General features: G+C 40.4%; 2 protein-coding genes across 10 annotated transcripts in view; both read right to left on the bottom strand.

Moving 5' to 3' along the window:
* Positions 1 to 1007, bottom strand: part of erbb3b (erb-b2 receptor tyrosine kinase 3b) — a 33007-nt gene extending 32000 nt beyond the window's left edge. Inside the window, exon 1 of the mRNA XM_083570463.1 lies at positions 527 to 1007. Coding sequence (XP_083426589.1) covers positions 527 to 593 — 67 coding nt within the window. The 5' untranslated portion in view covers positions 594 to 1007. The remainder of the gene's footprint in view (positions 1 to 526) is intronic.
* A 4868-nt stretch (positions 1008 to 5875) lies between these two features.
* Positions 5876 to 14685, bottom strand: part of wnk3 (WNK lysine deficient protein kinase 3) — a 55329-nt gene continuing 46519 nt past the window's right edge. For 5 of the 9 annotated variants that reach the window (XM_083570458.1, XM_083570455.1, XM_083570456.1 and 2 more), the window contains 7 exons: positions 14326 to 14572; positions 11345 to 11424; positions 9710 to 10035; positions 9322 to 9533; positions 9069 to 9167; positions 8229 to 8395; positions 5876 to 8044 (listed from right to left, as the gene is read on the bottom strand). In XM_083570458.1, coding sequence (XP_083426584.1) covers positions 7760 to 8044; positions 8229 to 8395; positions 9069 to 9167; positions 9322 to 9533; positions 9710 to 10035; positions 11345 to 11424; positions 14326 to 14572 — 1416 coding nt within the window. In that variant the 3' untranslated portion in view covers positions 5876 to 7759. Of the gene's footprint in view, positions 8045 to 8228; positions 8396 to 9068; positions 9168 to 9321; positions 9534 to 9709; positions 10036 to 11344; positions 11425 to 13546; positions 13806 to 14325; positions 14573 to 14685 lie in introns of those variants that run through there. The other 4 variants (XM_083570459.1, XM_083570457.1, XR_014538113.1 and 1 more) reach the window with 3 other exon arrangements.

Below are 14685 nucleotides of genomic sequence, written 5' to 3'. Positions count from 1 at the left end.
GCCTACTGTTTTGACTCTGTTTGATTATGAGTGTGTAATTCTGCCTAGTTTCTATCAACAGTTTCATCACTTTCAGCACCTCTAACCACAATTTTGGCACAGCAATCCATACTTCTTCACTATAACCGACTTTCACCATTCTTGTTTGTCTAAGGTGGTAAAGCAAGATCTAATTCAATTCAGCCTGCCAGTCAGACATTTGCTGGTCTCACTGAACCTTAGTTTCACTTTTTTAAATAAAAGAATATTTCATTTGCTTCATCTTTTCATGTATGTTTTAGTGTGCAGAAGGTGATGAGTTTTAACCCAGCCAATCCTACAACATCTAATGAGTTTTACATAATAAAACGTCACCACTAGTGAAACTGTATTTACAAAACAAAAATCTACCACGTTCAGCAACGGATCAGTCTTTTCTTCTTCTTCTTCTTTTTTTTTTTTTTTTGCATGTTTGCAAAAGCAGGCATCTGCTTTCCTCCACCTCTACATATAAAACGTTTTGTTTTCTCCACTATTGAATGCATACCTTCTTGAGCTTGAGCAGGAGCTCCTTGCAGATGAAGCAGGAGAAGCGCGAGCACCTGCAGTCGCATCTCGTCCTGCGGTAGGAGCGAAGCGGAGCGCGCGCGCACTCAATCACTCACAACCCCACGAGCCCTTCTTCAGTCCAGGTGCTTCACGGATGGAGGAAGGGATCCAGAAGGAAAATCTCCGAATCCGCCAATGCACAATAATATCCACAAGTTTTCCAGATTTGGTCCAAATTGATCTGATTTAATCCCAGTTTAAAAGTGTTTCACGCGCGCAAAGGCGACCTTTGGATTTCGGATATATTTACAGGGAGACCGGCAGCATGCACCGGACATGGCTTAGAAAAAAACGTGAAATATCTCAATTAACTTTCCTCTAGAAGAGCTAGTGTGTGTGAAGGTTTAGTGACAGCGACAGTTTCAGGGTAATTTGGGAGAGGAGACAGTGTGAGGGTGACTAAGTCAGAAGCCACTCCCTCTGAAAACGTCAAACCCGTGCATTCATTAGCTGTCAAAAAACAATGCATGACAAAACTGTAGATCTCACCACTAGGGACATTTCAACATAAAGAAGAACTGTATATAAGTATAGCATTCCTTAAACACACCCCAAGTATATCATAACTGGACTGCACATCATCACCACCTTTCCTTAGAACTTCCCTCTAACAAAAAGTAGTCATCTTAAACATATGTAACATCTATATAATGCAGAACTGAAATTGCAACTGAAATGAATAAGCAAAATATATTAAAAAAAGAACTCCTTGCACTACCATTCTATACGTCGTATTTTCAAAAACACGAAACGGTTAAACAGCATACATCTGGTATGGTATAGTAACTTTCGAGCAGTTGGAGTTCAGCTCGAATGTTTTCATCAGTGTGCGGTATATCCTCAGGATCGTTGTTGCTGTCTGACACACATTTGAATCGTGACCACAAGTCCTTCCGATCGACTTGCGTGTAGTGTGGGAGTTGTTCTATTGCAGGAAGTAGATGCAAACGATTCCTTCTGTACGCTTTACCATCTGAACATACGATCTGGGCTCAGTGAGAGTGCTCTTAACAACCCCAATCTTGTCGTGTCCTTTTGTTGTTTGCATTCGTACCACTTGGGATTCACGCAGTGCATTCGTCTCTTTTTGACCTTGGCTTCAGCATCTGCTTACTGATAGTCACGTTGGTACGTGTTACCCCATACATCAGTCGCTGTGCTGGTGAAACCAATACGTTGTCTAAAGGAATGTGACGAATGTATAACAGATTCAGAAACAAGTCTTTCCCATCCCTCTTAATAGAGGTGCTTTGCACTACAAATGGCTCCTTGGAGGACTCAGGACTGCTAGTGATATGACCAAAGTTCCATGAACTTGCAAAGTCTTTAAAGATCTGGCTTGTAAACTGGGAACCATTATCAGTGATTAGTTTCTGGGGAATACCAGGGTCCCTGGTAGTCTAGTGGTTAGGATGGCATTGAGTAAAAGGCAGGAGGTGGAGCTGGAGGTAGCAGAGCTGAAGATGTTGAGGTTTTCGTTGGGAGTGATGAGGATGGACAGGATTAGAAATGAGTTTATCAGAGGGACAGCGCATGTTCGACGTTTTGGTGACAAGGTGAGGGAGGCGAGATTGAGATGGTTTGGACATGTGCAGAGGAGGGACATGAGTTAAATTGGTAGGAGAATGCTGAGGATGGAGCCACCAGGAAGGAGGAAAAGAGGAAGACCAAGGAGGAGGTTCATGGATGTGGTGAGGGAAGACATGCAGGTAGTTGGTGTGAAAGAGGCAGATGTAGAGGACAGGGTGGTATGGAGACGGATGGTCCGCTGTGGCGACCCCTAATGGGAGCAGCCGAAAGAAAAAGTTGTTGCTTCTGGGGAATACCGTGCACAGAAAAGTCTTGCTTCAGTTTCCATCCTCAGTGGTTAACTAAAAGTTGTGTCATGTTTTTGGTTCCACTTCTACTTTGTGAAGCATTGCTCCATTTGGCAAAGGGGGCCAGACCACTGGAGAGATTTCTGGATTGATTTTCATTGGGTATGAAGTCACAGATAGGGTGCCTATAAAACAGGTCAGCATACTCTGTAAATATTTTTTGTGACAGGCTGTAATTTTTGTTGAGATGAATTCCATACACTTTGTAGATCGCTAGGCTCTAAACTTTTTGGGACCACCTGGTAAAACAAGGTGCACTCTTCTGGGAAAGCTTTCCACTAGATTTTGGAGTTGGGTGTTTGGTTCATCCAGCCACAAGAGCATTAGTGAATACAGGCACAGTTTGGTATTCCAGTTTGTCCCAAGGGGTTTGAAGGGGTCTGTGCTTAGTTCCAGTTCAATTTATATTCAGTGGTGAAGGTATTGGTTAGTACATTTGCATTGCTATTCCAGGTTCAATAAAAAAATGTGCTTGCGTTCTTTCATCCCGCTTAATGTTCTATCTATCTACAAGGGGTGTAATAATACTAAAAATGTACTGTTTGTTACGTACTCTATATATAGCTCTATAGCAGGCTATTTTAGATTTGACAATTCATCTCGTGTAAAGAATATCTTCATGGATTTAACTTTATGCACAGGTGCATTATCTATATGTTTGGGTGAAATTAAGGGAAATACTAATCACCCAATGTTACCACTTCTGATACCTTTTATAAGGAAGACAACTAGAACAATAACCAGAAAGAAGAAATCAAACCTTCTTACATGAAAGTTTTGACCGTCATTAGTATTTCGAATAAGATGTTTGTATAGGTTCCAAACAAAGACATGATATTACATGAATGTTCTTTGCCATATGAGTTTTTCATTCTTGTAAAAATTAAAACAAGTATGACCATGGGCCCGCGACCCGAATTACGGATAAGCGGGAGAAGATGAAATGAAATGAAATGACCATGGGCTTTTGAGCTGAGCTGCATCTTTCTTGAGTTCTACACTGGAAAGAACTTGATGTATAGTTTGCATGTTGTGATTTACTTGATTTAAATGTCGTGAGCTGTTTATATGAAGGTGCACGTGTGGGGGTGTAGCGTTCATTTTCATTATATGTATTTCAACTCAACTTGGGCTTTATTTCTTCATCCACTTATACAGTATACAAAAGAACGAAATGGCATTACTAACGGACCAAGGTGCATAGGCAGTAAACAGCAGGAGTAAACATTAAACATAGCGGAGTTAAGGTGCAGAGAATATGAGGTAGATGTGATAGATATAAGGATGAAATGTAAGTAATGTAAGAACAGAGTGCATGTGTGTTCAATGCTTAATGTGAATATTTGAACAGAATGAGTGAATGTCTATAGTAAACAGTTCAAGTCCCCGAGTGCAGAAGACTGCAGATGTGCTTTTTGTGCGAATGTGTGTTAATCTCCATAGTGCACAGTTAAGGAGGTGGGAGCTCAGCAGGATGTTTAGGGCTCTGACAGCTTGGGGGAAGAAGCTGTTGCAGAACCATAAAGTGTGGGTCCTGATGCTTCAGAAACTCCTGCCTGGTTGCAGAGGCTTGAACAGACTGTGAAGTTTGAGTTCTGTCAGAGAGTGCTATTTCTACCTTAGAGTTTATCTTCTATGTGTGCCAGTGTTTTTCAGTTCTTAGGTTTTCAAATTCCTAATTAATAATCAATGTGCATCGGGTTTAACTCAGATACATTACACCCATAGTAAACACATGAAGGTGCACCAAACTCAAGCCAACCTTGAATATTTATTCTGCTAGTAACTGATTCTTAAATATTTATTGTCAGTAAACTGATTACTGATAAAAGTTGTTTTCGAAGGCCTCCCGTTAATAGGCCCGTATTTTAATGGCACTAGGGTGCAAAGTTTTAAGGTCAGTTGTTCACTTCCTGTTCTCGTTTCATTAGGATGTCCCCTCATTGACTATCAAAACACAAGGTTTAGCTTTATATCTGCATCATTATTATTACCCCTGGGTAGTGCTTTGAAAAAAGGTTTATTTATAGATCCTCTGCAACTGCCTCAGACTTAAAAATCACTTGCCGAGTTGATAGTTGATAGTCAGATGAAAAGTCCCAGAGCTATAAACCTTGTACTGGGCGGCACATTGCACCCAAACACGTGCATTTTATAGAACGTGCATATTCACACTAGTGTGCCTCTGCTTGCTTAGAGGATATTATTCAGTGCTGTGTTGCTTATATTCATTGCCTGTTTATCAGTTTTGCCATCGAGCTGAAAAGATGCTTTTAGTTGAACAATATAACATGTGCCATGCAAACATGCAGACATTTCTATATGTGGAACAGACCACTAAGTGTGTGAAAGCTTTAATGTTGCTTGCTTTTGTGTTAATAATTACAGATGTCCACTGACCATGAAGAACAAAGGGTTATTAGAAAATGAAATGGTAGTGTGAATCGGGGTCATAACGCCATTATTCGCATTATTAGTGCATATAATGGCACTATAGTAAAAGTTCGAATTGGGTACCAATTCTAAACATATGTATATATGTATATAAGAACAGGTACGGTTGGAGCCAGTTGTAGTGGCAAAACAGAAGCGTCCCAGAGATGCAGAAGGGTTGTCTGCAGCTCGCCTTGTAGAGAGTACAGTGAATCCTCTGCTTGCTGCAGAGCTTCTGCATGGCTTTCTTGTTCACTGTGAAGAGCATCATTGTGTTGCAGCCATGTCGAACTGCTAAATCCCCCCATTGATGGATGCATATAGACCCATCAGTCACAATGGGTACATTGTCAAGAAACGAGCTGACTTCTGAACCCACTATAGAACATGATTGAAACCAACAAACTGGCCACTGTATATTCCAGAGCAGGCGACATGCTCTTGCTCACATCTGAAATCACTGACTGGCTGCATCAAGCGACAATAAGTCACAATTATGTTATGTTCTTTTCCACAAAATTGGGCTCCGATGGCACGCTTTGAGCTTTGACACCTTAAACACAGACAAAATGAGAGATGTTTTCAAAAGAGCTTTGTTCCAGGGATGGAATCGTTGTTGTGGTTCTTTCTTTTGCTTTTCTTTGGTTTTATTTAGGTGATCATAATGACATTATTACAGATTGGGTCTCTTGTATTAGACCGAAACACAATTGCAGCAGTCAAAACAAAATTCCAGATGTTCATTCTGCATGCAATGACTTGTATCATGTCCAAATTGAATCCATTCGTCGTGATTACATGCTCATTAACCTTAGTTTGTCGAAAAATAAAAAGGTTTGAATGCTTTTAATACATTTTAAGCAAGTTTTACTATTTGCCTGCCTTGAACTGTATTCTGCCCTCTGCTGGTAATATGTTGTATTACACAGCATTTGCATTGCTTTGCCGATTTACCACAAAGAAAAGGGAATCACATGTCGGGGTTTAACACCATCATTTAATCAGATTAGTTACAAAACAAAGAAAATCAACAGTTGCATTAGGTCTGGTTTTACAGTAGCTAAATAACCTGCAATAAAGGTTTAGTCTTAGTCTAGATCACAAACCTTTAATTGTTGGTACTCAGTTACAGTAATCTGGGGTCCCCTGGTAAACATGATCAGTGAAAATGATTTATTTACTTTTTCATAGAAATAACACTAAATTTCAGCGAACTTCGAACACATGGAGAAATCTTGGAACTGAAGCAGGGGAACACCAGCAACAGAGCTGAGAACCATTGTGACCCATAATAAGACAACTACAGCTTCTGAAACACCAATCAGTATATCATTGTACATTTTTCTTTTGTTTTCATACAAGCCTGGTTCAAAATACAAAAATAATGCTTTCTTTTTAGATTACATTTTGGTAACACTTCAGGATAGAAAGAGCAAATGGCATGAGACGGAAAAAAGTCAGTGATTCGACGGTACATAAACTTACCACCACCGGAAAACAGAGAATCGACACAGATTTACTGGACATTTTATCATCGCAGTAATCATGTGCAACAGTTATGTTCACTTAACATCCACAAGTCAACAGTTAGGAACGTTACAAAACATACTTCTCTCCTTTTCCTGACCTTTTTTTTCCCTCTCTCCCCCTTATCCTGTAGTCCTTACTAAAATTACACGACGTCCGTTTGGAAAAATACACAAAAAACATTTAAAACCAAAATCCTACTGTACATTACACTCGGCTCAATACGAATGACTCCTCTAATGGTAAAAACATATTTTCAAACCACGTGACTGACTCCCAAGGCGCTGGTCAGTTCACTGTCTACAGAATGTATGTAAAAAAAATTACTTTCCAGGGAAACCGAACACTTCAAGCGCACGCTAACAGGCCCTCCTGGTGTCGGATTTGTGTGTCCATAAAATCTGATTTACTCAGTTTTGAGATATAGGGTAAATATATATGTAAACAGTTACGGTTTAAGGCTGGCCTTATCTCAATGAAAAAAAAAAAAGAGTTTAGTGCTACTCAGGAAAGAAACAGGTGCAAATCTTCATCTTTTCAATTCACCCCGTAGTCTCTCAAATATCACTCATCAAACTATAACGTGAGAGCAAATGGAATTAAGTCTGATAAAGAAGATACTGTATATACTTTTTTTTATTATTATTATGCTTACATGTTAAAACCAATGCAAAGACTCACAGTTTGATAATAAAAAAGAGGAAATACTGCAATCAATGCTGCTTTGACTTTCAAGTAAACTGGGCGATTTGAAGAGATTTCTCTAGAACTGCAAATCACTTCAATTTTGACATCTGATTAAATCCATTACTGGAAGTGTTAGAAAATAGAGGAAATGTGAAAGAACATGCCGTGCATTACGTACGTTAAGCGGTGTGGAAATTTGGTCACATGGCTGAGGCCATGGCTTTGAGGTAACGCTCTTCATGCTTTGTTGTGGAACATGCGATTGCTCTCGCTGCTCATTTGCGGCGTGTGTGCGGTCTCTAATCTCTCTGAACACGGCAGCTTTCTGTGTAGTCTCAAAACAAAACAAAAAATCTCTCATTAGGCTATACGGACACACTTTACAATGATGCAGAAGGATGAATTCTGTTACTAATTGCACTTTAAAAATTCTCAAATAGTCCTTTTTTTCTAGGATTATTCTTTAAAAAAATCAAATGGAATAAAAGAAAAAAATTCCAAACAAAAACAAGTTCATTGAAATCTTAATATATGTGCACACCCAGAAGAATTTAAATTCAGTGTTTGGCTTTCACATTCTCAAAAGTGGGAATCTTTACTCTCCTGTCCCATCCTTACGAAACCGTTGTCCTACTAGAGAAGCAATATCACGCATTTGTGGAGGAGCAAGAGGTGGTGGAGGTGGTGGCGATGGTGGTCGGTGGAGCTGCTGCTGTGGATGTAAAGGAAGGTGTGGATTGTGGTGCCGGAGAAATGGAAACACTAGAGACGGGCATACCAGGCTGGCCATACTGAAGCGGCTGAAGGGGCTGGGTCTGCATGTGAAGGCTCTGCTGTGATACAGGAGGAATGGAGGGCTGAGTGCAGGCTGAAGGAATGGGGCCTCCTGTGGGGTTCAGGGTGGTCGTGGGGAACCAGGCCGCAGGTGAAGCCTGAAGAACAACATACGCAACATACTGTGTAAATATCATTGTATGATAAACGGTGTACGATAAGGTGGGGTTTTTTTTGTTTTAGATCTCCAACAGCTGGGCAGGTTTGAATTTTTATTCATTTCTATTTCTATTACAACACTGAGAGCTCATATAAGAAAGTGTGGTGGAATGGATGGATTACCTCATTGTGCTGGTTCCAGCCACTTAAATCCTGTGCTTGCTGAATTTGCTTGAGCTGATTGAGCGAAGGTTTGGGGATGGCAGGTCCAATGGCCTCCTTTGTCCAATCATCTACAAGCTTGTGCAGTTTATCTGTGAAGGTGCTTTCTCTATTGGCTAAACCTTGGGCTGCAAGAAAAGTAGACAAACATCATACCATTATGGCGTTGTTACCATATACTGAACACTAGCGGCTGTATAGACTAGTCAACTAGTCACCGCCGTGCTGAGACTCAATGATGTGGCCGCAACAGTGGTGAAGAAAGCAGCTGAATACACCCGAGTACTCTCATGTATCCTAAAGCTTTTTCTTCTTCCGGCTGCTCCAGTTAGGGGCCGTCATAGCGGATTATCAGTCTCCATAACCCCCTGTCCTCTACATCTCTCTCTTTTAAATTAACCACCTGCATGTCCTCCCTCATCATATCCATAAACCTCCTCCTCCGCCTTCCTTTCCTTTCCTCCTGCCTGGCAGCTCCATCCTCAGCATTCTTTTATCCATACACTCCATGTCCCTCTGCACATCTTAATATAGCCTCTCTCACCTTGTATTCAAAACGTCCTACCTGCACAGTCAAACGTCCCACCACACAAAATCAACTGCCCAAAACTGCACTGGGAAATGTATAGTAAATGTATTTGTAAATACATTTTAATATAAAATGCCCATACTGTAACAAATCTTTACTGTAATTCGACTATTTTATTTTTGGTCGAGTAGTAAAAATTAGCATTTGGGCAACTTTTACTGCGCACTGAGCTCAGCTGAGCTTTTAGTGTTGTGCTGATTTCTGTTGGTTACCTGTTTTTGAGGTCGGTGCAGCTGTTTTCTCAGATTTGCTGTAAGAGAGTAACTGGTTCGGCTCTTCACCGGAGTAACTGCTCGAATGCTGAAGAGAACCTGAGAGTAATAAGTAATCACGTGTTAGGTTAATTCAGAGAAAATCACAGTAACATTCCAAACTAGCCTAAAGTTATTGCTTATGGATATTCTCAGTCCAGACATTACTCTAAACCTGTACTTCTCATGAACCACAATCTTCCAAAAGAAGCACCTTGGTGCGAGACACCGTTGTTGTCAATGTGGGAGTGAGGACGTGTGCGAGGTTTAGGCTTTGGGGGTCGGGGTCGGCGGGGGGAAATGGTCAGAGATGTTGCAGGAGCTGAAGGGGAATGATAGCAATCTTTGAGACTGCGCAATTGCCTGTAGAGCTCCTGTAGTTCTTGTTTCTGCTGTGCCTGTAACGACACCACCTCCTTAATATGTCTGTGGAAGAGTGAGAGAACCAGGAAGAGCACAAGAGGCAAGAGAAAAGCCATATTTAATACAAAATTGGCTTAAAATGAAAACATTATTTAGACAAATCCTTGTAAAGAATGTAAATGAAAATGTAATTTATAAGAATTTTACATTCATTTCCATTTTTACAATTCCTGCTTTACTTTTCTCTAAGCTTTTGCAGTTCCCTCCTCAGGCCCTCATCCTCCACCTCACTCTCATCGTCACTGCTTCCTGTCGGAGAGTGCGTGTGGCTACGTGTTGGGTGGTGGAAGCCCACTGGCACTGTTCTTTCTTCCTTTACTCCGTCCTTCGCTTTTGTCTTCCTCCTATTCTTTTCCAGGTCTGGAGAAGCAGGCGAGCTGTCAGTGAACTGCTCCTCTTTCTCCTCTGCTTTCATTATGGAAAAGCGTCCCACAGTCTTGGGAACGTTCTTATGATCCTGCTCTGCTGTAGCAGTCAGGTCCTCGGGCTGAGTGACTGGAGTCACCTGGATGAAGAAGAACAAACATCATGCACCTCTTTTTCTGCCATCTTCAAGGCTAAAATGTGATTTTTGCAGCTTATTATCTTTTAATCCTATATTTAGCCTGCATTTTCAAACAGAGTTTTTCTCTGTAATTCTTTAAAAGTTAGCACTAGCACTAGGGGAGTATTGAACTTCCAATACATGGTTCAATGAAAAACACAATCGATCTCGGTCAGCATTGAAACCCACCTGTCTCTTACCCTGGCCAAAAGTCTGAAAGATGACAGAACTCATGTTTATGAGTGGGCTAGTGCGTCCACTTCCATTAGTTCTTCCTTATAGAGCAAAAAAAAAAACAAAACAAAGAACTCCTCCTTGTGGCGAACACGGTGCTTTTCGCAAAGGGCATCCATTTATGATTCACCACCTTTCTGTGCTGTTTCACTTTCATTTAATTAAAATGCCCACTGATAACAGCAGTGACTGAGAATCCCAGACCTATAAGTGACTGGACCCACACTATCATACTGTGTGCCAAAATGTACAAATAATGAGACTGCATCCTCCCATTGTGGGTTAAATAGACCACCACTTGTTCCAGAAACTGTTTCAAGGCCAGGAGGAGTACCAGGAGTTCTAAATCATTTCTTTGGTTGGACTGCATGTGAGTACTATACTCCAGTTACTTCCATGCCTACATGAGTGGCACCCGAAACCTCACAGAGACACATCTGGATAGGATAGTGTCCAACGGAACTGTCTCCAAGGGTGCTGTGCCAGCATTCAGCTGATAGAAAACAACACGCGATGGTGTATTTGGCGTCCCCAACAACAGCTTTCAGACGACAAACTAATTTAGCCTCGCCTTGGTCTTTTCAGGGAGGGATGTGCCCAACATTCGCAGAAGTCTGGCAAGGCTGGACATGTTGCAGCTTGAGACACAAAGTACACAGCATAAAGGCCCAAGCTTGAATTCCTGTTGCTATATGGGCATCTTAGAAAAACTGGCTTTTCTTTTTCCTTGGTGTGGCATGAATCTGTGTTTGGATTTTGCAACCTGTGAACTGTTTAGCCAAGTCTTATTGTTGCCATCTAAGCAAAGCGGTATTTGAATGACATAGTGATAGTTAATTTGGCCTTTATTTAGGTGAAAATGTATTGAAATAAGGTTTTATCAGGACGGGAAAGTGTATTTTACAGTGAAACACTAAAAGAAATTTCATAATTTTGTACTGGCAAGCTGATTAAAAAATGTAATAAGTTGGAAATACATGATTATTAATCATCGCTCTTATTTATGTGTAAATTGGACAGCAGAGAGAGGCGGCACCTGGAAACGTCCTCTGTGCAAACAAGGCTGTGTAACCGAGGGAGTCTCGCTGTCCTCTTTCACTCTGCCAGCATTCTCATCTGCCCAGAAGAGAAAGAAAGAATATGAAGTGATAAGAATAATGCCATCTCTGGCCTGATGGAAAAAAATCCCAACACTCACACTCTAATTCTAACAAATACACACATGGATACAAAACAGTGGAACAGGACAAATACATACAATCCATAAACAACACACATATATATGTATATGTTGAAAAAACTGTGAAGTTCAGCACACACTTTTAGCATGAGAACTACCATGTACAGTGCATCCTGGAAAGTATTCACAGTGTTTCACTTTTCACATTTTGTAGCTACAGCTTGTAGCATCATACTCAAAAAGGCCTGAGGCCGTAATTGATGTCAAAGGTACTTCAACAAAATATTGAGTAAAGGCTGTAAATAGTCATGTACATTTTTTACATTTTTATACACAGGCAAATATTTCAAACCCGTTCCCTCGTGTTGTCATTATGGGATTTTGTAGGGATCATTGTAGAATTTTGAGGAATATAATACATTTTTATCAATTTTGGAATAAAGCTGTAACATAACAAAATGTGGAAAAAGGGAAGTGCTGTGAATTCTTTTCAAATGCACAATACCACCACCACCGATTAATTTTCAAAGCAGTAAAAATGACTATATAGTACTTTACACACAGAACATTGCTACAAGAATATTGAGGTTATACAGATTGTCATGCTGAAAAGTTGCTTTGTGAAAAGTAAAATGCTCAAACAGAAAATATGATTAGTGTAGGAAATTCATGAAAAGCAGTAACGTATAAGCATCAAGAGAAGTATGTATCCCTTCTCCTCCCATTTCAACCACAGACACACACACACACACACACAGGGATGGCAGCTGTAAATAACACTAAATGGAAACCGAATGTAGTGCGTGATGTCTATAAACAGTACAGATCCAAAGCATGTTGGCTGTGTGTATATACTGCATCATACCGATCTATGTCCTTAAACTGCCCCTTGATTTTTTTTTTTACTTGATAGAGTATCACCTATACACACGTACATACCTTAAACATATACAAGGATTCATATAATGTATGTTTGCATGTTAACACATGGAGTATTCAAATCAGAAAAAGCTCTGTTAATGTTTGGGCTAATACATAATATCTGGTCAGCAATCCTTTGATGGTCAAAGAAGTAAGGACTTACACACTGTGCAGATCAGTAAAGAGTCTACTGCCAATAATTTAAGGCATTAGCAACTGAACATCATAGCTTGAAAGAGAGGTACAACATAGAACACAGGTAGTATGGGATATTACACCTCTACATGTCTGGATGAACATCTGTTTTGGCCTGTAAGACTCAATAAATTGTGTGATTTCAGCTAAATAACTTCCATCAACACCATCTGCCTTACAGTAGTCACTTGTAGTATGGTAGTATGGAACATGTAGTATATTCATATCTTCTGGAGCTGTAACTAAGGGGGCAGAATAATGCACAGAGTAAAAAAAAAACAGAGTAAGCCTCTAATAGGGTCTTACCATCCAAGCGACAGTCTTGGTCATTCATTAAAATTGTGAGAGGCTACTCTGGAGAGAAATCAAAATTGCTTATGCTCCCCCTCTGGTTCCTAAAAATTATCTTTAAAAATGAAGCATTTAGCCTTCACCTTCCATGAAAGAGTATGAATATCCAAAAAGGAATTAATACGCATCCAGGCTGCATTTCAGCATACCCAGTATGCACATTTGAAGACAAATGGGCAAGCATTGTGATTTGCCTTGATAAAAACATGGCCTGGTTGCCAATATACTGTATATAATATACAAAGACTTGACCACACGTTTATACTAAATGAACATTCTAAATGCAGCTAGGAGACTTTTTAGACAAAAATCTGCTGGCTGAGAAAGAAGCGCAAATAGCTAGTGGCTTTATCACATAAATGGAAAGCATACAGCTGATGCGATCCCTTATGTCACCATGTTACTGACTTTACAAGCGTGTCTTAAACCAGACATGCAGTGAAGTAGTATCCCATATGATCTGCGTTAACTGAAAATAAATGACGGAAAGTGAACCACAGCAAATATGAATATTTCAGTGCTACACAGAGGAACTGACTGTTTTATTACATACTTGTGCCAAAATGATTTTACTTACTGATTTCAACTTACAATGTTACTTGTACTACTGAAGTTTACACCTGCTGCTGTTCATGTAAAGCTTCGCTTAGGCACCAAATACGGACGGTGCAAAGCCAAGCTTCTTTACAGGTGTAAACTTTTCAGTGTCATCATATGTACGGGGGGGGGGAATAGTAGAACCTGTGAGATGGGTAGCCGAACTGTGCAGGCAAGTGAGGGGCAGGATGAGGTGGGCTGAACTTGAAACTTGAATACTCAATCTGGTTCCTACACTGTACTGTTTTTACACCTGGGTAACCCATGCAAACAAATTAAAAGAAGTTAAATTCAACAAAAAATTCAATATACACCAACTTAAAAATAAGCAATAGCTAAAAAGCCAAACTTGCATCTATAAATTATGGAGTTGGGAGCTATAGGCTGGGCAACCACTGCCCTGTACATACTCAAGCCCAGCTCTAAAACATGATCTGGCTCATGAGGAATTCATGAAGTCATTGAGCTGAGAAATCAGATTAGGTAAATTTGAAAAGGTACAGGACAGTGGCTCTAAAGGTGGAAAATCTCTTTTAATATGTAGTGGGAATTTAAATTAATTTAGTGGTATCAGTGCGACCAGAAACAGTGACAATCACATCACATCCTAGACAGTCATTAGGATTAATGAATATTAATGATTAAATTAGACAATCCCTATCTAGCAAGGTAAGGGGTCAGTTATATATGCTATATTATCTGCACATTCAGTTAATGGCGTAGCCCACCCACACCCCTCACTCGCTCTCGCTTGCACTCTGTACAGACGCTACCTTGCTGGACTCTGGGCTTCTTGAACAAGCTGGTGGAGTGGCGCAGTTTGCACGCCCAGCTTTTGAATTTGCGAGTCCAGGATTTCTTGCTAACAGGATTTCTGATACTAGGACAAGTCAGGTTTAGGCCAAAATATCCACCTCCTTCATTGTGCTGCTGCTGTCCGGCTGCTGGTGCAAGGGACTGCTGGGAGAAGGAAGGCTGGAGGGCATCTACGGCGACACTGTCAGAAGGGGAGGGGACAGCCTGGGTATACACGGTAAAAGGGTGGAAGAGGAAGACATTGTGATGTCAGAAATACAATCCGGGAAGCACATGCACATGATAAAGAGTATAAATCAATGACTAATATTAATATA

The sequence above is a fragment of the Silurus aristotelis genome, assembly GCF_946808225.1.
Source record: "Silurus aristotelis genome assembly, chromosome: 19".
NCBI classification, from domain to species: Eukaryota; Metazoa; Chordata; class Actinopteri; order Siluriformes; family Siluridae; genus Silurus; species Silurus aristotelis.
Note: the sequence above shows the minus strand (reverse complement) of the source record. Positions and strands in the feature narration are given on the sequence as shown.